The sequence below is a fragment of the Myxocyprinus asiaticus genome, chromosome 25 (assembly GCF_019703515.2).
Source record: "Myxocyprinus asiaticus isolate MX2 ecotype Aquarium Trade chromosome 25, UBuf_Myxa_2, whole genome shotgun sequence".
NCBI lineage: Eukaryota > Metazoa > Chordata > Actinopteri > Cypriniformes > Catostomidae > Myxocyprinus > Myxocyprinus asiaticus.
The window spans coordinates 520,001-542,223 of NC_059368.1; the positions used below are offsets into that span (position 1 = coordinate 520,001).

At 41.7% G+C, this 22,223-nt stretch overlaps 2 protein-coding genes and 1 long non-coding RNA gene across 4 annotated transcripts; all 3 read right to left on the bottom strand.

Moving 5' to 3' along the window:
- Positions 1 to 2,599: 2,599 nt before the first annotated feature.
- On the bottom strand, positions 2,600 to 14,945 carry magl (MAX dimerization protein MGA-like). Of its 2 annotated transcripts, XM_051655919.1 has the most exons (10): positions 14,931 to 14,945; positions 14,738 to 14,839; positions 10,011 to 10,183; positions 9,691 to 9,834; positions 9,538 to 9,595; positions 8,940 to 9,448; positions 4,268 to 4,459; positions 3,899 to 4,010; positions 3,723 to 3,800; positions 2,600 to 3,510 (listed from the first exon to the last, which is right to left on the bottom strand). In XM_051655919.1, exons 4-10 carry the CDS (start codon positions 9,784 to 9,786, stop codon positions 3,452 to 3,454), a joined length of 1,104 nt encoding a protein of 367 aa, XP_051511879.1. In that variant the 5' UTR covers positions 9,787 to 9,834; positions 10,011 to 10,183; positions 14,738 to 14,839; positions 14,931 to 14,945; the 3' UTR covers positions 2,600 to 3,451. The 2 variants fall into 2 exon arrangements, 1 of the variants encoding a protein (XP_051511879.1); XR_007893123.1 differs by lacking the exons at positions 2,600 to 3,510; positions 3,723 to 3,800; positions 3,899 to 4,010; ... (2 more) ...; positions 14,738 to 14,839; positions 14,931 to 14,945 and adding exons at positions 7,092 to 7,223; positions 7,378 to 7,999; positions 8,496 to 8,745; positions 13,589 to 13,730.
- An 88-nt stretch (positions 14,946 to 15,033) lies between these two features.
- LOC127416512 (uncharacterized) lies at positions 15,034 to 15,663 on the bottom strand. Its single transcript, XR_007893124.1, has 3 exons — positions 15,622 to 15,663; positions 15,356 to 15,449; positions 15,034 to 15,050 (listed from the first exon to the last, which is right to left on the bottom strand). It is a non-coding gene; the product is annotated as an uncharacterized LOC127416512 (long non-coding RNA).
- Positions 15,664 to 15,770: 107 nt separating this feature from the next.
- LOC127415565 (T-box-containing protein TBX6L-like) lies at positions 15,771 to 21,283 on the bottom strand. The gene is made up of 3 exons (XM_051654344.1): positions 20,355 to 21,283; positions 19,570 to 20,059; positions 15,771 to 15,914 (listed from the first exon to the last, which is right to left on the bottom strand). The coding sequence occupies exons 1-3, from the start codon at positions 21,281 to 21,283 to the stop codon at positions 15,771 to 15,773; spliced, it is 1,563 nt and encodes a 520-aa protein (XP_051510304.1).
- Positions 21,284 to 22,223: the final 940 nt, after the last annotated feature.

Consider the following 22,223-nt stretch of genomic DNA (forward strand, 5'->3'; position numbering starts at 1 on the left):
ATGAGGGTTGAAAATGGAAACAAATCAAAATCTCTCCTGGGATTTTTTTTTTTCTTCTTCCTTTTAAATATTTTAGAAATGTACTCTAATTTCTCTGGGAAACAAGTTCCATAATTTTGGTGCATATAGTGGGAAATAATGTCTGTACAGATGGCGAGAGTGTTGGTTGTTCAGATGAATTGATGATATTCCACTGGTCACCTGATAACATGAGCACAGAGTAAACACAACAGAAGGATTGTGCTGATGTGTTTAATGTGTTAGAATCATCACATGTGCAAACTAAACATCGTATCAGTCCTTCTCCATGTCTTCACATACTGCTGGTGTTGTTGATGTGTGACAGGAAGACAAGGACCAGAATGAAGACTGTTTCAATCCAAAACATACAGACTACTGAGGTTGTGAGCATATAGACTAGACTGCACATTATACAGTGTGTTGTCTCCGTCTGTGTCTGTTTGTGTGCGTGTCTGTGTGCATCTCTGTCTGTGTGTGTGTGTCTGTCTGTTTGTGTATGTGATTGTGTATCTGTCTTTGTGTGTGTCTATTTGTGTGTGTTTGTCTCTCCGTCTGTGTCTGTTTGTGTGCGTGTGTCTCTGTGCATCTCCGTCTGTGTGAGTGTCTGTCTGTGTATGTGATTGTGTGTCTGTCTGTCTGTGTCTCCGTCTGTGTCTGTTTGTGTGTGTGTCTGTCTGTTTGTGTATCTGTCTTTGTGTGTGTCTATTTGTGTGTGTGTGTGTGTGTGTGTGTTTGTCTCTCCGTCTGTGTCTGTTTGTGTGCGTGTCTCTGTGCGTCTCCGTCTGTGTGAGTGTCTGTCTGTCTGTGTGTGTGTCCGTCTGTCTGTTTGCGTATGTGATTGTGTGTCTGTCTGTGTTTGTCTGTGTGTGTTTGTGTCTCCGTCTGTGTGTCTGTCTGTCTGTGCATCTCCGTCTGTTTGTGTGTGTGTCTGTCTGTCTGTGTGTGTGTGTGTGTGTGTGTTTGTGTCTCCGTCTGTGTCTGTTTGTGTGCGTGTGTCTCTGTGCATCTCCGTCTGTGTGAGTGTCTGTCTGTTTGTGTATGTGATTGTGTGTCTGTCTGTCTGTGTGTGTCTCCGTCTGTGTCTGTTTGTGTATGTGATTGTGTGTCTGTCTGAGTTTGTCTGTGTTTGTGTCTCCGTCTGTGTGTGAGTGTCTGTCTGTCTGTGCATCTCCGTCTGTTTGTGTGTGTGTGTCTGTCTGTCTGTCAGTATGTTTGTGTGCGTGTCTGCGTCTGTTTGTGTGTGTGCGTCTACGTCTGTCTGTCGGTGTGTGTGTGCGTTTCTGCATCTGTCTGTCTGGAGTTCTTTACATACTGAATATGCTTGGACAGATATTTTATAAATGTTTTGTGTGCTGAACGATCCAAAAACACTTTAAACTGCAGTCCAGCCCATTGAAGAGACACACAAGCCTCATAGCCTCTTTTCATCCCAATTAAAAATCAAAGATGGCGCTAGTGTGAATAATGTGGGTGAATTCCAATCAAAAGGGATCATCCCTATGCCCTACTCACTACAAAGCACAGATCTCTTGATGTGAGAGCATGGCATCCATACAGTTTGGATTTACTCTTCACTAAAAGTCTTGTAAAAGGTCCCTTTGTAAAAAAACAATGTTTGAAACGACTCTTCGATTGACTTCCTGAAGTGCCCTTCAAGGGCGCAGAAATATCTTTTGGAAAACGCCCCATTCACTGGGAACAATTTTTACAAAATAAACACGTTTGGACCATTTTCCAACAAAAACAGAATCACACAATTTTTTTTTTTTTTTGTACTTCTCATTAAATGAAAGATTGCCTGATTGCTAAATACACTGACATTGCAGACATTTGTGCTTTTTGCTATAATGAGAATCTTTGACATTTCTTTTTTTTGCCGTAATTTTGTTAATGTTGTTTTCAACCAAACTGGCAAGTGTTATATTTAGTACAGTGAATGTTAATTATTATTTTACATTGAAAGATATTTTACGAAAATAAGGAATATTTTTTTTTTAACCCCTTTTCTCCCAATTTGGAATGCCTTTGACCTTAGTAGGTCCTCATGGTGGCGCAGTTACTCACCTCAATCCGGGTGGTGGAGGACAAGTCTCAGTTGCCTCCACTTCTGAGACCCTCAATCCGCGCATCTTATCACGTGACTCGTTGTGCATGACACCGCGGAGACTCACAGCATGTGGAGGCTCATGCTACTCTCCACGATCCACACACAACTCACCACACGCCCCATTGAGAGCGAGAACCACTAATCACGACCACGAGGAGGTTACCCCATGTGACTCTACCCTCCCTAGCAACCGGGCCAATTTGGTTGCTTAGGAGACCTGGCTGGAGTCACTCAGCACACCCTGGATTCAAACTCACGACTCCAGGGGTGATAGTCAGCGTCAATACTCGCTGAGATACCCAGACCCCCCGGAAGATAAGAGTCTTTAATTTATTGCTAACCTTTAGATTTTGCTAGCTACATTTTATATCCATAAGCAGAAATGTTTGCAACTTTGTTCGCAATCTTCTAGGCTTTTAAATAACAAAAGTTCCAAACCAAAACATTAGCATTGATATAAATTTTATTTACACCAGGCCATGATATATAAACTCAATTCAGAAGAATTCAATATTGTACACTTGAATGAAAAAGTCCAAATCATTTTTAACATAATTAACAATATCCACATCATAAAACTGTATAATCTCAATGCACAGAGAAATATTCTGGATGAGATCCTTTTGATCTGTCACTCTTCATCAGTATGGCCAGTTAGGATTTCTTTAGAATTAATGTAGTGATCATAAATGACAGAGAAGCATTGCAAAACTGTAAGAACATGATTCCAAATGACATCATGAAAATAAATCTGTATTTACAAATGTAATAAATCCCAGTTGTGCAATAACGTTTACTAACAAACAAGAAGCCATAGAGTATCGGCCCAATGAGGGGTTTATGAGGTCATTATCAAATCATATATGAGAAATATTAATACATTATTTTTATGAAAACTGCACCTATTAAATGTAAACCTCTGTTTACTCTAATGATTTGCTGTTGACTGAAATGTAAAGACAAGAGGAAAAAATGTGAATTGTGTCCACCATCAACAGCAAAACAGAAGTGTTGCTATCCCACGATTAAGGTAACATGTCAAGCTTATAATTTTGACACTGATAAACAGGCCAAAATATTAAGGATATTATCCTGGTTATAACGCCAGAATCCTGTATTATACATACTTCTCAGTGTGCAATTCTTAGTGTGAATTACTACCACGCCTTGTCATCAGGATTAAATAAAGGCTCAAGCACATCTCGCTTCATAAACAAGGCATCGTTTTCAGTTTGCCTTTTTCCACTTAGGAGGTGCAGCTCTTTCAGACGTTCAGTCTTTGTTGGAGTCCTCAGATACCGAAGTTCCATTCACGACCGGGTCCTAAATCTTGTTAAATGACATCAGCACTATGCTAGGCAAATGCAAGAGTTTCATTGCCACTAAAGATAAAAAACAACAAACAAACACATGAATATGTTACAGTAAATATTTTCAGAAAACAACTTTAACAGTTTGATAAAACTGGTTCATGCAACTGATTGCAAAAACAATTTTGGAGGTTTAGAGCCATTAAAGAAAAGTGTCACACAAAGACGAGTGTGTTGCTTACAGTGCATTAGATTCAATGCTGAACCTCCAGACAGGAACTCACCTGACTGGTTGGATGCAGCGGTTTCTGGTGTAGTTTGGGGTAATGAGAGAGCTCCTGTCTTCTGCTGTAAAGCTGTTCCTGCATATAAAAAAGCAACATATTTTGCATTATAATCTGAAGACATATACGTAAACAGATATGTATTGTTTTTGAATAAGACTTGATGTCTTATGTACCAGGAAGCTGTGAGATGAGAGCATGATAATGTGAGTGTTTCTCAATCAAAGCCCTTTTCTTCTCTATCAGAGATCTGCTGCGCTCCTCAAGAGCTCCAATCATCTGACGAGCCTAAAACAAAAATGAATATTTATGACTCAAGTTAAACATTCACCTCCACGGTAACGCGCTCAACAAGCCACGTGATAAGATGCGCGGATTGACGGTCTCAGACTCGACATTGACATTGAAGACATTGAAACTACGGTAATGTCACAGACCAGAGACAAACCGTTGTAAATACCTCAAAGAATCAACAATGATTAATAAAGATGATCAGAAATAGAGTATTAAAACTCTAGTAGTTCTTGTTGCTATTTATGACCCACCTGAATGAGAACATCTTGATCGCTCATTTGAACATGCTCTTCAACATTCAGAGTCATCCTCAATGAATCAAAGCACTGCTGCAATTCAACCCGATGCTTCCGTTTTCTTGCCGTATGATTCAGATGCCACGTTAGCTTATATAGAGGCAGATTGGACATGCATTCCACTGGTTGATGGTCCATTCTACTGTTCTGGAAATAAAAGCATTTATGTCAAGTAAACTAATTATCATAGAAAACAAGGTCATATTAAAGGTCCATTAATGGATGGTTCTAATTATCAGTATAGCGCACTGCATGAAAACTTCAGCTAAGCGAACACAAAACAACTTTCAGTCAGCGCCCTACGCACACTTAACGACTCGCAGTCTTTTGTTTTCGGTCGTGTCATGTTCGTGCACTACACCTGTGGTTCTCAACCTTTTTTGAGTACTGGACCCCCATCATATCTTAAACTAGTCTTAAAGACTCACCCACTTCCCAATGTATTGTTCTCCCCAGGGCCATTTCTAGGCATAGGGCTAGTTGTCACCTAAGGCGCCATCAGCTGGGGGAGGCGCAAACGTGTAAGCCGTGTTCTAAATATATTCAAATTTTAAAAGACATTTCAGGTAGGTGGAAAAATCTACAAGACATCTGATTTTTTTAATTGATGTCTCAAACATCCAAAAGAGGGTGCAAAAAATCAATATAAACCAATCAGCACCATGTCACAGCTTTTGTTTATTGCAAAGAAAATATCTGGCTGTTAACAAAAGTTCATAAAAGTGAAAAGATTTAGCCAGTTCATATTCTCAAATCTTAAGTAAAGTGTCAAATGAGTAAAAAAAAAAAAAAAGCTTCAATAGATGGTTCAGTGGATGTTAACTTGGTGTTGCATATGTCATGTAGTGCTGCAGAGGACTCGAGCTTCATAATATTGGCAGTACCGACCGTAAATTCAGCCTTTAAAATGCATCTCGAGACACCCGCGTTCTGTTTTTTTGTTGCAAAGCATTTGTGTGACGAGGAGGAGGGCAGATGCTGCGGAGAATAGCGTGGGCCTCCACACGTGCTACGTCTCTGTGGTAACGCACTCAACATGCCACGTGATAAGATGCGCGGATTGACGGTCTCAGACCCGGGGGCAACTGAGATTCGTCCTCCGCCACCCGGATTGAGGCGAGTCACATGAATGCAAAATGAAGGGATTTTTGTAGAACACGGCGTTAAGAATGCTACTGGTGAATTTGCTACAGGTAAAGCAGAAACGGAAATCTGGCCCTCACTTAAAGGGCTTGAAAAATCACTCTCAATGTTTACTTCAGCGTCACTATCTCTCGAGTCTTGTTGGGCATCAGAAATGGGACATGATTTGTTGGCCTGTCCAGGGTCATTACATGTTTCCTCAGCACTATGAACTGGAGGATCATTTTCAGATGTTTCCTCTTTAGTTATGATGGGATGTGTGAAGCCTGCACATAAACTTGGGTCATTGTCCACTTCCTCCACCTTGAGCAATGAGCAAATCATTGTCTGGGTCTTGGACCTGTTCGTCCATGTTTGGGTAGTTGGATAGTGAGTCTTTAGGAACTATGGAGTTTGTCTTTGGGTTCTGGGCAGTATTACTGATGTCAGGGTGATGGGGGAATTGGTCCGTTTCTAATGTTTCATCGTAAGGTTCTACTTTTATGAGAATAAAACCGTTTTCTGTATCATTGCACTGTTCAGTGTTCTCAGGGGGGTTACAAAATAATGTGCCACCATTTGGTGGGTTATTAATAGATGCACTCTTAATGACAGGGTCAGAGTTGCTCTTACACAGCATGTCATGACGTTTGGATAAAGTTTCAGTATGCTTCGAGTCATTGTGTGGCTCAATTTTAAGAACTGGAGGCCCATTTTGAAGAACCAGACTATGTTCAGGTGCATTGGGGCCACTAGAGAATGAAGACTGTGTTTGATTGTCGCTTGGTTCTGTTTTAATGGAACCTGAGGATTCGTATCTCATTGGACCTTCATAAGTAGCCTCTGTATGGTTGAAGCTGGCTATATTTTTGTGTGTTGGCTCACAATCTTGTTTTGGACAATGACTTGTGGAACGACTTTCTATGGTCTGATCTTTCTGTTCAGAATTAAGTTCAGTGTCCATGGGGGTCAAATCGGCATTATCGTCTTTAGAAGGTGCCTCCTCTTCATCGTCCCACAGTTCTAGCTGGGCTCCTTTGGGTGGCCACTCATTAAAGTCACTCTCTTCTGCTACATCTGGTTCATAGTCATCATTTTTGAAGGTCATCTCAGCTCCTTTTGGAATCCAATCATTTGCTCCAGTTTTTGCTGAGTTTTCGGACTTAACTTCAGCATTATTGACCGTATCGTGACTATTCGTTGTAGAAACTTGTTCATGAGCACCGTCAGACTTCTGCAGAGCTATGCTGCCCTGGTCGATGGAGCAGACTGCATTTGTTTGTGCAGAGTCATTACTGTCCGATTCTGGGACAGGCAGGTAGGAAGTACTTCCACAATCTTGGCTATCGTCTTTTGAGCTTTCAATTGGTGCAGTTGTCGATCAGGTGTGTCCCAGGGGGTACGGAAGCAGATGGGGTGCTCTCTGTGTTTATGAAGTTCACACAGGGATTGACAAAAATGGGCAGTTTTATTAACCTGTATCCTCCTGGAAGTAATAATGTGGAAGCAGCTCCTAATTTTGGAGGTTTTCCTGTCTGTTCATGACCTATGGCCTTGTCCTCACCAGACGGTGGGCATATCCTGAAGGAAAATGTTCCTGCCTTACCAGCAAACCCGCTCTGAGCTGAAGAGCCACTGACAAAGTTAAAGCTCATGTTTCCTGTCGCAGAGAGGATCTTAGGAGCAATGAATGGAAGCGGTTTAGCAAAAGCCTTTTGTGAAGGTGCTGCTTCTTGAGGAATAGACTGAGGTAGACCGGGAGCAGTTTGTGCTTTCTGTTGAGTGCTACCTGCGATCAAAAAAGGTGAGAATATTCTATTTCAATCCAGGGCATAGAACTGGAACTTTCCCTTCAAAAGGAATGTGTTCCCAGCAAAACTTTATTGTGAAATGATTTTGAAATATGATTAAAACAGACTCAGTAAACACATTATGGTACTAACCTTTGGGGTCGGAGCTGGTTTGGGGCTGAATGGGTAATCCTGCAGGGATAGGTACTAGTTGGATCGTTTGGCCATTAAACTGGCACAAGTTTACCCCCGCCATACCTGCAACCCGGCTGCAGAACTTCTTGCTCACCAAGTGGCAGAGCAGCAGCAGGGAGGACTGGATTAGGCGAAGATGGAGGTGCAGTATTAGGGTTGGGAGTAGGTACAGAAATTGGGGAAATGTTGGGAGCTAGTCCAGTGTTAGATGTTGTTTTATAGTTTGGTGTTAATGTAGGAGTTGGAGGAATTGTGATGGAGTCAATTGGTGGAGTTGGATTTGAACAACTTGTCACTTTTAGCTTATTTTTAAGATCGACAGGTGTCCTCAAATTTTTAAGTATTTGTGAAATCCATCTGCTCTTGTTCTGATTCTGATGCATTGGCTTTAGCCGGCCAGTGACATTTCTTGCAGGACGTTTGGCTGGATGCAAAGCTCCCATTTGGCCTGAGAGTAATTTTGCCTGAGTGTCTGTATTTTTGCCCGGTGTACAATTAGTGCCATTGGGAGCCTTGGGGATCACTGAAGGTTGGGTAGCTGGTGTTCTGAAAGCTTCTATTCTCTGATTGGTTAGTCCCACTAAACACAGGAAAAAGTAAAAGAAAATAAATTTACAGATGATACAGTTACTAACAAATGTAAACAAAAGTCACATGACCAGTCTCTGCACGGTCACATTTACCTTTGCACGGCGAAATTCCACGGGCGAAGATGGCATGAGCGCATGTGAAACCAGCAAAAAACTGCCAAGCTGCCTCTTTTTAATGCTGCACTTTATACTCTGGGAGAGTTTTTACAAACTTGCTGCTAACATTATATACTTGTCCATTATGAATATTCGATTTGGCTGTGTATGAAGCACCGCTCACACAGAGGTCACTGCACAAAATTCACAATCGCGTGGATTCCCATTGAAATGACTGTATTTCGCCTGCGGAATTTCACAGTGTGAAGGTAATTGAGACTGCGCCTTTATAATGGATAAGTCAGCGCACTAATTTGATTGGTAAGAATTTTAATGCAATTAACAGACTGTAGAGTGGCTGGGTCAATTATTCAATGTTATAAATCTTACCGGTTTGTTCTGAGGAATCAATCACTGGAGGGGGATTTGAATGACTTGTCTCTTTGAGTTTTTCCTTGATATGCGCAGGTGTCCTGATTGGGAGAGTTTTGAGAGTCTTTAAAACCAGTCTGCTCTTGATCTGATTCTGATGCATTGGTTTAAGCCAGCCAGTGACATACGCCGCAAGACGGTTGGCTGGATGTAAAGCTCCGATTTGGCCCAACAGTAATTGTAACTGAGCATATGTTTTATCATTGACCTGAAATAAATAAACAGGACTGGGGTGATTGTGTTTATTGCATCATCAATAATCAGCAAAAAGTTTAATCTCCAAACTGGGTCAAAACTATTTGATTATTCCAACCTTACAAGAATTTGCATATAAGCTTTTCACACATCATTTCACTTGTGTAATTGTGTAGTGACAATAAAAGTGAGTAGAGTTGAATTTACCTTAATTAGGCCAGGATGCACAGATGTCTTCTTATCAGCCTTCAGATAACCAGCGGGGAGGATACGAGAAATAAGGGGGAAACGCTCTGGTGTTTTTGTCTCCATGTCAACATTAATTATGTCTAGTTTAACATTACTAGTGTACATTGCTAGCGTGTTGGCATGTTGAACAGTAGAATTTTTTAAACGCAACGGTTCCTCTGTGATTTTTCGTTTGTTCCTGTCCTGTTTTGGTTCACCAGTCACTCCTGATTTCTCCCCAAGAGAGACACAGACCTTGTAGATTAACATCGAACTGGCCCCGTGCTTTTTAAACTCTGTCGAGAGAAGCTGCACTTTGTAGTTGTCAATAAAGAAAGTGGATGTGAGGTGGTTCATATTGATGTATTGGAACAGTTGTTTCAGCACCAGGGACCGATGGGCCTCCCAGTTACACTCTGAAATGATTTCCAGAACTTTACTGGGCTCTGGCTCTTCTGTGATTACACTAGATGCTGCTGAGTTCCTGTCTAGACAAAGGATCAAAGATATGAGGTCACGGAATATATTCTTACAATAATTATTAAAGTACAAGTATTAAATAATATCTCCTACTGACCAATACTTTGGGACGTCAGATGTCCTTTAGCGGGATGCAGACTGGACAATTCATAGGACTTTAATCAGTGGAAGAGAATGAGCGAGGAAAAGTCATAAACAGAAAGTGTGGTGAAGAACAAATAAAGGTGGTAAGATTGTGTGCATGAATTACCGCTTCATCAGATCCTCGCACATGTTTCTTGACAGGAAATATGTGCACCTGAGGTGGTGGATTACTGTTGTATTCTCGCACATGAGCGCATGTCATCTTGCTTTCTAAGCACTTATACGCTGGATCCTTCTCTTTATCCTGCACCTGTGATCAGGAAGATGTAGTATGTCATGGAACACACTGCACCAACACACAGCAGCAAACTCAAAGCCATACATTTTATCAGAAAGACTCAGTTCCACCTGGTAATAACATACTGTCTCAGGATGTGTTGGGGGAAACTTTATAATCCAAGTGCAGCGAGCAGCCTAAATTCTGACCTGAGGATTTGGTCATGGAGTGTAGGTACGTAATCGTTGCGGTTCTTTCCGAACAGGATCTTGTTTGAGTATAAAGACGGGTTCTGTGTCGAGCTCTTCGGGTCTCCTCTTCCACAGTTTGGTGACTCTAGGAGCGGGCTCTGGTCTGCACTGCAATTCTGAGTCAGCAATCGCTGTTTGATAACATAGAGCAAGATATGTCTCTTGAGGCATAATTTATACTCACTGGGCGAAAAGGGCTTCTTTTGGTTCACCTGAAAATGATGACGAAACGCAGTGAAGTTTTTGTTCTGCCAAAGGGCTTTGTTTGGTGATATTTCACCTGTTCGTGCACATCTCTGAAATTTTTGAACTAGGAGAACCCGGTTGGTCAAAAAGCATTGATGATTGTTTAAAACTAATCGTGGGTGAGGTTTGGACATGTCATTTTTTATTTACAATCATGCATGCCAGCTGAGTAGTTACCTAGGTTACTATCATTAAAATTGGATAATTTTGAGGGGGCCTGGGTAGCTCAGCGAGTATTAACATTGACTATCACCCCTGGAGTCGCGAGTTCGAATCCAGGGCGTGCTGAGTGAATCCAGCCGGGTCTCCTAAGCAACCAAATTGGCCCGGTTGCTAGGGAGGGTAGAGTCACATGGGTTAACCTCCTCGTGGTCATGATTAGTGGTTCTCGCTCTCAATGGGGCGTGTGGTAAGTTGTGTGTGGATCATGGAGAGTAGCATGAGCCTCCACATGCTGTGAGTCTCCGCGGTGTCATGCACAACGAGTCGTGTGATAAGATGAACGGATTGAGGTGAGTAACCGCGCCACCACGAGGACTTACTAAGTAGTGGGAATTGGGCATTCCAAATTGGAAGAAAAGGGGATAAAAAAATGTATTTGATAATTTGATAATTTTGAAGGCTGCCTCTCCAGAGATTGTGCAGAAGTATTATTTTTTTATATGATTTAAATCACAAACTCCACAAACACAGCATGGTCACGACAAATGCGTCAAGAGAGATTGCGGTTTTTATTAAGTCTGTTCAAATAACTTGCTGCCAAAATTGGAAAGGGCTCCGTGTAGAGGTCTGCACGGGGATGGATTTTTCAGACCTGCTCCCGCGAGATTCTGTCTGCTCCCGTCCGCAAAAAATCTGTCATATTTTTCAAACTTTCACATTTTGTCCTGCTCCTGCCTGCAGGAAGAGGTCTACACAAATTTTTCAGTCTCGCTCCCGTAAGATTCTGTCCCACACCTGCCCGCTCCGGTGTCATAGGCTATTTTTACAAATTCCCACCCGTAAAAAAACGGAAAGAGAGAGAGAAAAAAAAAACATGTTTCATTAACACTCTAACATTGACAAATTTCTGATTTACCTTTGGTTGGTTTCAAAATTTTGACTGTACCTTTCCTTAATAAAGCATTGACATCTATAGCACTAAGGCAGGGGTCCCCAAACTACAGCCCGCAGGCCGAATAATACGGCCCTATGAAATGTTTTGACTGGCCCGGGTAAACCATGCCTGACACACATTTTGACCGGCCCACACTGGAATCGCGAGACTGCTTTGGTGGCTTTTCATGCCTGCAAGACTGACTACAGCATGAGCCAATAGCTTTCGAGTGTGAGCTGTTAAGGAGCATATCATTGGTTTCATCCACTGAACGAATATGCCCCTTCACTGAAGTTTGAGTCGGTCGTGTGAGATTGAATGAGATAAGACGTCTAATTCACAAAGTAACTGAACTGGTACACTTGTTCACGAATGAAATGCATAAATCAATCATCATTAACGAGGATCTGCTGAACAACTAATTCCTCATTTTGTGCCATCTACTGGTGCAAAAGCGTAATTTGCAGAAATGGTCAATCAACTATAATCTGAACAAATTTTTTTGGTGAACAGATTAAAAAGACACGAGTCACTAAGATTAATCAAAATCATCACCAGTACTGGATAGAGTACCTATTACAAGTTCTTTGAGCCAATGGATGGATCCACTGATGCCAGATAAAGTAAAATGTAACATTTCACACAGATTTTAAGTTTTTTCTTGTTAGCATATAGAAAAACGTAATACAAGTTCTGTTGAAATGACTGGACTTCCCCCCCTTCACGTCTTGATTCGAACACGTCAGTGAACAGAGATAGCATGTATGCACTGACAAAGTAGACAGTTTAATTAAAGTAAAATTAATCTATGTAATAAAAGCAGAAGAATAATCTCTGTGACAAAAATACCGTAGGATCACTCCAGCCCCCCATGAAAACATAACAGAGTGACCTGGCCTTGGCAGCAAAACATTTAGGGACCCCTGCATTAGGGCATGCAGGCTGTCACAGAAATGCAATCAGATGCACGTTACATACATCGTTCTAAACAAGAAATCAGATCAAAAGAACAAGCATATATGTAGCGCTGTGCCGGGCCGGAATGATGCATGCCCGGACCCCAATCAGCCTAATGAGGTAAGCGAGGCATAAAGGCGACCAGAGACGGCAGTTCGAGAGAGAGAGAGCTACAGGCAGCTGTCCTGCATGTTTGTTTGTTATTTGGCTTTTGCTTTAAATTCACTATTAAATTATGAGTTATACCTTCAAGCCAGTTCTCGCCTCCTCCTTTCCCTTTTAACCCCTTTACATTGGTGCTGAATCCCGGGAAGGTGGAGGGATGCCCGTCGTAGGGTCCTCGACACTGCCGTCCACCCAGGGGAGCGCCGCTTCCATCCGCCGGGGACGGAGTAGCCCCGATCACGGGGAACTCGCGAGGCGAGGAGGGACTGGACTCCCCGACCGCATGGAGCAGTAGGGCTGCTGCCAGGGGTGAAGGAGTGTCCTGCCAGCCACCAGAAATGCGGAGGGGGTCGAGGGAAGACCGCCGTCTACGAGGGGAGGAGGGAATCGACTCCCCAATTGCCTGGAGCAGTAGGGCCGCTGCCAGGGGCGGAGGAGTGTCCACACGGGCCGGCAGAAATGCGGAGGGGCGTTCTATCCACTGGGGGTCGGAGGTTTGACTCCGATCCGCCCGGAGAGGAGCGGCTGTCGTCCGCCTGAGAAGGTGGAGGAGTGATCGAGGACCACGCGATGGCACATCAGAGAACCGGTGAGTGAGTTTCTTTTTGTCTCTCTCTCCTCTCTCTCTCTCGCTGTCGCTCTGTGTTGGCCTTACCCTCACCTGTTTTTTTTTTTCTCCTGTCTCCTCGAAGAAGGCAGGGATGACCCACCGGAGAGGAGGGGGGGGGGATGTACGTAGCCTAAGGCAATGCAGGGAGGAGTGTAGCGCGGAGGAGGGCATTGCCGGGCCGGAATGACGCACGCCCGGAGCCCAATCAGCCTGATGAGGCGAGTGAGGCATAAAGGCGACCAGAGACGGCAGTTCGAGAGAGAGAGAGAGATAGAGAGAGAGCTACAGGCAGCTGTCCTGCATGTTTGTTTGTTATTTGGCTTTTGCTTTAAATTCACTATTAAATTATGAGTTATACCTTCAAGCCGGTTCTCGCCTCCTCCTTTCCCTTTTAACCCCTTTACAGTATACTTTTTGAGATTCAATTAAATACAACAACACAACAAACATGTGGAGACTTACGATAAGCCATCAGCGGCATCCTCCAGCCATTTTGCATTTCGCTCATTTTTGGTGGGTGAATCAGAAGAACTTTGTGCTTGAAACAGCTGCAGCCGAACATACACTGAACACGTCTGCAGTGTGTGTCTCCTCGCAGTTTTCTATTGAGACTATTGCAGACGCAACCCAGTCGACAGAAGTCATTAACACAGGCAACTTCATAAACGTGCCAAGTGCTGAACGGCGCCTTCTCATGTTTCTGTACAGATCAAAGAAATAAGTCAAATTAAAAAGCTGCTACTAACCTTAAAACCCACTCCATTATTCACATGCTGCACTTGTAAGTAGAATTGAGTATTAAAGGAACTCATTCAATTAAATAATTCTTAATTTTATGGATCTTCTCAATGTGATTAGTAGGGGTGGGCAGTACGACTAAAAGTAAACAGTTTGTTTTCAGACTGCACTTACTTCTAATGTCACCAGTGAATTCAATGCAAACTTTGCCCGCTCAGTGGTGACACAAGTGCGACTGCTGCCACGAAAGTCTGCTTCCTGTTCCTGTACCAACATCTCCGTGTGCTTTTGAGCAGATATAGAAGGCGACTGCTCTCCACCATCACTACACCCTCTGACCTCCCGACAAGAGCTGTTCAACTTCAGCTGATGCTTACAAGGACGATACTTTCCTCCACGTTTGGAAAAACCATTGCTGGAATTAGAGGATATCGCTGAATGATGTTGAAACGAATGGCTGCGTTTCAACCGGTTACCCACGGTTACTGGGGAGGATTGTTGGGGTCTTGATGAAGACGTCCGCACAATATTTCTTGGGGTTGTTGTAACGGAAGATTTGGACGGCAACATATTCGGGAGGTTGCTATGGATTCCTAAATGGGCGGGTTTTGGAGGAAGGCTTCGTGTCTGAAGAACACTGCTCAAGGTTCGGACGTAACTGCTGCTTTTGGCGGGCAGCTGGTAGGTGACAGGTGACGGAGAGCTTGTGGAAAACACAGCCGCGCGCTCGCTGATCTGCTGTGCTTCAGTTTCGAGATATTCATCCAGCATGTCTGAAAAAAATGCTGAATGGCTGCCGGAACCTGATCAGGATGGAGAAATAATTAGAAAATGACGTTTATTTATCTATACACCAGTAGTTTATTTCCTTACTGTCAGCTGTGTTCTCTACAGTCTTTGAAGTAAATTTCTCCCTCCAGCCTTTTATCCTGGTCAGATCATTTGTCTTGCCAGTCCTCAACACCAATGGAGCATCTAGACATTTACAAGAGCATTTAAATCTAAAGACAATCTTCTACAGTGACTCACTAAAATCACTGAAATGAGTTGAATTGCTTTTGCTTACTAGAGGATGATGTGAGGTTCTCTGCAACGCTGTGAACAGGTGAGGGCAAAGGTAAACAAACATCTAGATACTGTAAGTCTATAGGTACAGCAGGATCTAGAAGATTGAGTTTCATCCCAACTGTGTAGAAATGAAAAGACAATATAACAGAGAACGTCTGCAGATGGATTATGAATGCTGTGTGTTATATGTACATGGGTAGCAGAAATTACAGCATTTTTATAATTTGTTTATAATTATTACACGTGCAATTGTATGAGCTCCAGCTACTTGAGATACTACATTTGTACTTTTAAAAATGTATTTGTCACAGTAAAAAAAGGAAGGTAGAACTTTATAATATGTTAAATAGCAACTATAAACATATTGTGGGGATGGGGGCGTGGTCATGTATCTGTCTGCGGGAGAGCGGTAAGGCTCATCACCTGGGCTGTCATTATCATTAACACCTGTCTCTCTGCTTTCTCTTTCTGCTGACTGATGCGTCTGTCTGCCTTTTCAGGTCTCCCTCCGCCATCACTATAACGAGAGACAGGTGTTAATGATAATGACAGCCCAGGTGACGAGCCTTACCGCTCTCCCTCTCCCGCAGACAGATACATGACCACGCCCCCATCCCCACACATATACTTTCAGATACCTTGATGTTTCAAGATCATGTTATTTGTGCTGTGTGTTTGTGTAGACTCACCCTGTTGCAGCACTGGATGAATAAGCTGTCGGTTCTTCAGCTGTTTCAGATGTTCTAGTAACATGAGCTCATGGTTTGAGATCTTTTCCTCCACTGTTAAAGAAACTTCTGCAGAAACACACAGATGAGGTGATCGGGACAGTCAATCATCAGCATTCAGAACAATAACATATCAGTTCAGATCTTTTCAAACCTTCACCGCATTGCGACTTCTGTGTTTGATTTTCAGTGTTTGATGACGATGATGATTCCACAGGCTTCCTCATGTTTCCAACATGAATGTCAAGAGCTTCCTACAGAATAAAATATTTGAATAATTAGTGATAGTCTGATATTAATTGGCTGATATCATTGGAGATGTCAATTTCTGTGTCCGCTTGAGATATTCAGTTAATGATGACTTATATTTCTGTCTGTTCCTCCCTCAAAACTATCAAATAACTTCAGAAGAATTGGAATATAGTGCTAAAGCTATACAGATTTTTATGTCATTTTTGGAGTTTGTCTGGTCACTGTATGGAAAAGAACAGTGTGAACATTCTGCTTAATATCTCCTTTTGTGTTCCACAGAAGAAACAAAATCATTAAGGTTTGGAACAACATGGCGGTAAGACTGAGCGATATGACCACAAAAAAAAATTTTTAGCCGATAGACAATATTTTATATATATCTTGATAATTACGCATTTGCTCTGAAATAGCTTAAAATTGGTTTGTTTCAACTACATTTCAACTAAATTGTTGTAGTCAAGTAGATTTAAAATGTTTAATACATTGAATATTATATAATCATGATTTATTACTGTGGGACCCAGTCAAATTCATTATTATAATATAATACTTTACAATTATTCTTTACAATTATTCTTTTTATACAATAGTAATGTGTTTCAGTCATATTCATTTCACCTGGAGCTTTTATTTTGACAGAACACTGAAAGTGCACTGCATTGTCAGTGTGTATGTGACAGTTTAAAGTAGGGATGCACCAATACCACTTTTTCTCTTCCGATCCAATTCCGATATCGGAAATTTCAGTATCGGCCGATACCGATCCCGATCCGATACCAGTGTTGTTTTTTTGCATAATCAGTTTAGAATATCTTTACATTATTGTGTGGAACTAATTATGAGTACTCTTTAATATGTAAAGAAACACAAACCTCTAACTGCACATTATTTCAATATAAATGTATAGCTTATTAAGAAACACTTGATTATTAACTAGTATACTAGATAATGTAGCAGCAAAATTAACAGGAATTCCAGAATAAGTCTTCAGTAGAAAAGAAACCAGTGTTTTATTTTTTTATTTTTTTTCTTCTTTTTTTTTTCCAAAATGTTTCAACTTGTATCTGGACTTTAAAGGATTCAGATCTCTTTTTTGTTCAGTTTAGTTGTAAGACATCAGTCCACTTTTCATTCACACAGTTATTTTCTGGAACCCATTCAACTTAAATATTGTTATAAATTGTAAACAAATACTAATGATGACAATAATAATAATAATAATAATAATAATAATAATAATAAATTGTTATTAACATTATTATTATTGACTTTTTAATTTTAATTTGAAATACAACAGTACTATATTTAAATCGTGCACTTTTTAAACCCTCACGCTTTTATTTTGACATTCTGAACTCTCCAGGAAGTCCTGTATGTGTCTGTTTGTAGGCAAGTTCACAGTAGTTTAATTCGCTTCTTATTCAAATTCTGGCAAAATGCTCCTCCGGTGTCGTTCTAAATGCATATTATAAGTGTACCGAACTATTGAGCATCTACATCGGAGATGTTGTTCTTGAGTAGCGCTCAAATATTGCGCACCGCTGTGAAGGCTAAAAATAGGCACGAGTGCATCACCAGCCTGTGCGTGAGTTTGTGTCAACAGAGCAGCGGCATTCACTAATACGCTGGCGCTGCGCATACTATATATTTACTTATTAAACACAGCCTTTTGTGATTCACAGAGCTATCACACATCTTCAAGTGGCTTTGAATAAAATGCACGAGTCGTATGAACTGCCGTAATGATGTTTTTATGGTTCTTTTATGCCATTTTTGGAGCTTGACAGTAACGAACATGACTAACACACAGTATCGAATTTGGATCGGGCTCGCTGGACCGATACTGATGTTTTTAAACGGATCGGGTATCGGAGCTGATACCGATCCAGCTATCAGATCGGTGCAACCCTAGTTTAAAATAGGGTTGCTCCCATACCAAAATTTTGGCTTTGGTACGATACCAGCCCTGCTACCTCGGTCTCGAAACTAGCTCGCAACAAATACATTTTTTATATATATATATATATATATATATATATTATTTTTGGTAAATAAAAATAAAATAAAGATGCACAACAGAGCTTTAATGAAATGAAATTAATGAAAACATTAAATGAAAACAATCTGATTACCTGAGGCTGCCATGGCTGAATCACAGCATGCTGATATTCAGTTAATAATAATACAGATAATAATACTAATAATATAACCATTTAATATTATATTATTGTTACTATGAGTATTATTGTGACTGCTTTGAATATTACAATTTTATACAATAGTAATATTTTTTGTCTAAATGTCTTCAATTTCACGCAATCAACTGAATAGAGCTCTTATTTCAGTGAGACTTTTATTTTGAAAGACCTTTGGAATTCTTCCTGTATGTGAAGGGTTTGTTTGTTATATCAAGCTTCACGCAACTCGCAAGCTCCAAAATCTCCAAGCTGCAACGGAGAAAGAGTTCATTTGAGAGTTCACAGCCATGTATACACTCAACACACTGATCTGTGGCTCTGCAGATGGATACTACTGGACACACTGCATGAAAATCAAGCATTAGTAGTGTGTGTTGCATTTGTGTGTGTGAAGGAGATGACAGGGCAGAGAGGAGCCTCTTATACTATGGCGCACTTCTGCTGTTTAATGATCACACTTGGCCATACAGAGACTTTTTTATTATTATTTTCAAATGGTGTTTGATTTCATCTCAAAACTCTCACATTACATTATATTTTGCTAATGGCAGCATACTTTAATCTGGTATCGAAATTAACAACATGATGATATAGTACCATTAACATTTTTTTGGTATTGCGGTATACCGCGCAACCCTAGTTTAAAGAGTTCCTCGTTACAAATCTGATGAGTATCTGTGATTTACTTCTTTTCTGAATCATGAATTTCATTATAATCTCCCAGGCCTACATGAAAGGGGGAAAACTCGAAAGTATACTTCGGTTGTCAGCGTTGCACAAATTTCGTCATTAGCACAGTCTGCGCAGACTATCTGGAGTTTCAACACTTGGACAGTCCTTGTCTGTGCGCATCGTCTGCATATGTGCCTGCTGTTGACTGTACTAAAAGAGCAACACAAAGCAGTCGTAAAGCGCATATGTGAAACACCTTCTTATTCGCTTGCGGTCAAAAAAGTATACTCTAAAAGGCAACGCATTCGACCGGGCATGATCTGATTGGGAACGTGGAAAAACAAAGAATACCCGGCCTTGAATGATGACAGAATTTTCATTATTGGGTGAACCAACCACTTAAGATTACCATTATTGAAAACTTGAGTCTCAAATATGAGAAGTTTTTGATTTCTCCCCTTTTCTCCCCAATTTGGAATTCCCAATTCCCAATGCGCCCTAAGTCCTCGTGGTAGCGGAGGACGAATCTCAGTTGCCTCCGCGTCTGAGACCGTCAATCACAGAGAGCGAGAACCACATTATAGCGACCACGAGGAGGTTACCCCATGTGACTCTACCCTCCCTAGCAACCGGACCAATTTGGTTGCTTAGGAGACCTGGCTGGAGTCACTCAGCATGCCCTGGATTCGAACTCGCGACTCCAGGTGTGGTAGTCAGCGTCTTTACTCACTGAGCTACCCAGACCCCCATGAGAAGATTTTTTGACAAACATGGAACACAATTATACCTTTGCAGTGAAGGAGACAAACAGCATGCCATCCACATCTTCAAGGTCTGGCTGCATGGACATGTCGATGGGGTTAATGATATCAGGCGGTTTTGCATACTTCACATTAGACCACCATTTAGACTTGGCTTTTCTCGCTTTTCTCCAACGATTGGATCTACAGTAACCACGCTTTGGTTTACGGGTAGCAGAGAGCGATGCATCGGTTGAGGGAATACCGTTTGGATGACCAGTCACATCCACAGAGACACGTTCTAAACTTCCAGTTAAACTGGTTGGACAGTGAGGTTCTGAAGAACCTGGTGGCATCTCATGTGGCATCATGTCTTCAGAAGGTTCCATGTGCTCATGTGGCTGTGATTCATCACTTACAAAGCGTTTGATGATCTGTTCCTCATCACAGCTGTTGGTCTGATCACAGACTCTCTTCCTGTCTGATAAGATCTTTTCTTCTCTATCAGACTCAGATTCAGGGTGAGTGTGTGTTGAACTGTGAGACAGGTGAGGAAAGAAACATCCCATCATAACTACAGACAGGTTAAATTGGGTGAATCCAAAACACGTCCATGTCACATTTCACCCCAACAATCAAAAGAAAGAATTATGAAACATTTTTGAAGGCTCAAAGAAAATGAAGCATATTTTTAGGACCATTATGATTTTTGGAAATGTGACATTATTTTCATGGCAAGTAGAAACACTACTGAAATATGAAATACGTACTGAAAGGAAAACAACATTATACTTTATTTACTGACAACAAAATCATTTTTGGATAGACATACCTGAGGTCTTCACTCTCTGAGGTCTCATTACGGGTTTGAATGGCAAGAGACTGAACAGGCAGCTGCGTTTGAGTTCTGCCGGACAGAGCGAGTTTGAGTTTGTTGTGAATGAGACGAGAGTTTTGGCCGTCTTCTCTAAAAGCTAACATGAACGGATTACAGTTGATTTTAAGCCGAGTGAACCGCGGGTTCTGGTAGCTCGTCACCGCGTAGAACTCTGTTTTAGGGAAGGTAAACGTGTGAACATCCGGGCCCTCCAGCGGAATGTTGCGCTTGTGACCCACGCTAACAGGAACGATGTAAAGACGCGGCTGGTAGCGCTGCATGGCGTGCAACACCAGAGAACCGTCCTGGTCCAGAGAGTTGTGTGCTAACTTGACTTTATAGAAGGACAATGGGCTGTCCATCCAGTGCCGACCCAGAGCCGGAGACTCGGGATGAAAACAAACCGAACACTGGATGTGAGGTTCACTGGTTCCATCCGCTTCCCACGACTTTCCTTTCCATTTGTGTCGGACGTCATCTAAAGGCATCACATCCAGGACCAGAAAGTACCTGCGATTCGGGTCTAAACCGCTCAGACGGAAGCGACAACAGGGGAACATGTGTCTGCCCTGCATTGTTAAAATCATCTCGGTGCCAGCGTCATGAAAACGACTCCAAACAGACTCGTTCTCTAGCGTGACGTCAATATTACTGGCTGTTGAAGCACTCTTTAAGGCCGCTGAGAACCCTTCGCTATGATGACGGTTTTCAGTTCTTAAAGCAACAGCCTGAGCGTCATTGAACTGCTCATCGTTACCTGGCTGTAGAAGTGTTGAGGATAGTGCCGTTTTCGTCTTTCCAAGCGGATCTCCTGCATCCAGAGCCATGATGTAATTTCCCAGAGTCCTCTCTGCTAAAGCTGCAATATTATTAGCATCCTCCATCGCTGTAGTATGGTCTTTGTTGGATCATCTACAGGACAGTCCACATCTAATGCATGATTTTTGTGATTTCAACATCCTGAACTGCAGGAAAATCAATAAAGACCAAAATTATTTATCTTGAATATCAATAATAATAATTAAGAGAACAAAGGTAGCACAAAACCAGCATTACTACATCACAGTGAACAACCAAGAGGTGGCAGCCGCATACAACAAGCCATTTCATGCGTCTGTGACACTGTTTTAACCAAAAAGGTTGTGATGGTTTAATGATCCACATAAATAAGTGTAGTAGTTAGTGTGTTTCTGAATGGCAAATATAAACCTCGTTAACTAGCCACCTCGTTCTCTAGATAACTGTATTGGCTATTAAAATACAACATCAATCAACCACTAGCTCATAGCAGTGTAATGCTGTTGTGTTTCTACTAGTGGTCGACCTATATATATCACCAAGGCCGATATTCTGACATTTGTAATTATCGCATCGGCCGATAAATGTTCCTGTTTGGACGATTTTTTTCTTGAGGGCGCCGAAATTGCCTGCTTGCATGTGAAGCGACTATCACGGCCAGTCACGGTTCGTTTTGTTGTTACGTGCATCGTGTTACTACAATAATAGACCGGTGTGCAACACAGTGTCGTTTAAATGGTCTGCATATCAGAGCCGCGGCAGACGCGTTTGCGCTCATAATGTTAAAGTGCTCATCTGTTTCATTCTCCCTCTCTCTCCTCAACAGTTCCCTGTAACTTTTAGCTGTCTTGTTTAATTAGAAAAAGGCAAATATCAATAAAACTAATATCATAGACCATCTGCAAATATGCACATATCTCGATTAAACAGATGTAATAAACCAACCTCACAAAACTTCAGCACAACCAGCATCCTGTGGAGTGCTCATAAATCTTCCTCTGAAGTCTCTCCTCAACAGTTCCCTGT

Coding starts and splice junctions, on each gene's coding strand:
- magl (XM_051655919.1), bottom strand. CDS start 9,786: ATGACATGCGCTCATGTGCGAGAATACAACAGTAATCCACCACCTCAG. Junction 9,449..9,537: donor TCTGACGTCCCAAAGTATTG/GTCAGTAGGAGA, acceptor TCCTTTGTCTAG/ACAGGAACTCAGCAGCATCT. Junction 4,011..4,267: donor ATCAAGATGTTCTCATTCAG/GTGGGTCATAAA, acceptor TTTTTGTTTTAG/GCTCGTCAGATGATTGGAGC.
- LOC127415565 (XM_051654344.1), bottom strand. CDS start 21,283: ATGGAGGATGCTAATAATATTGCAGCTTTAGCAGAGAGGACTCTGGGA. Junction 20,060..20,354: donor TCAGAGAGTGAAGACCTCAG/GTATGTCTATCC, acceptor CCTGTCTCACAG/TTCAACACACACTCACCCTG. Junction 15,915..19,569: donor TTGTCTCCTTCACTGCAAAG/GTATAATTGTGT, acceptor TTTATTCTGTAG/GAAGCTCTTGACATTCATGT.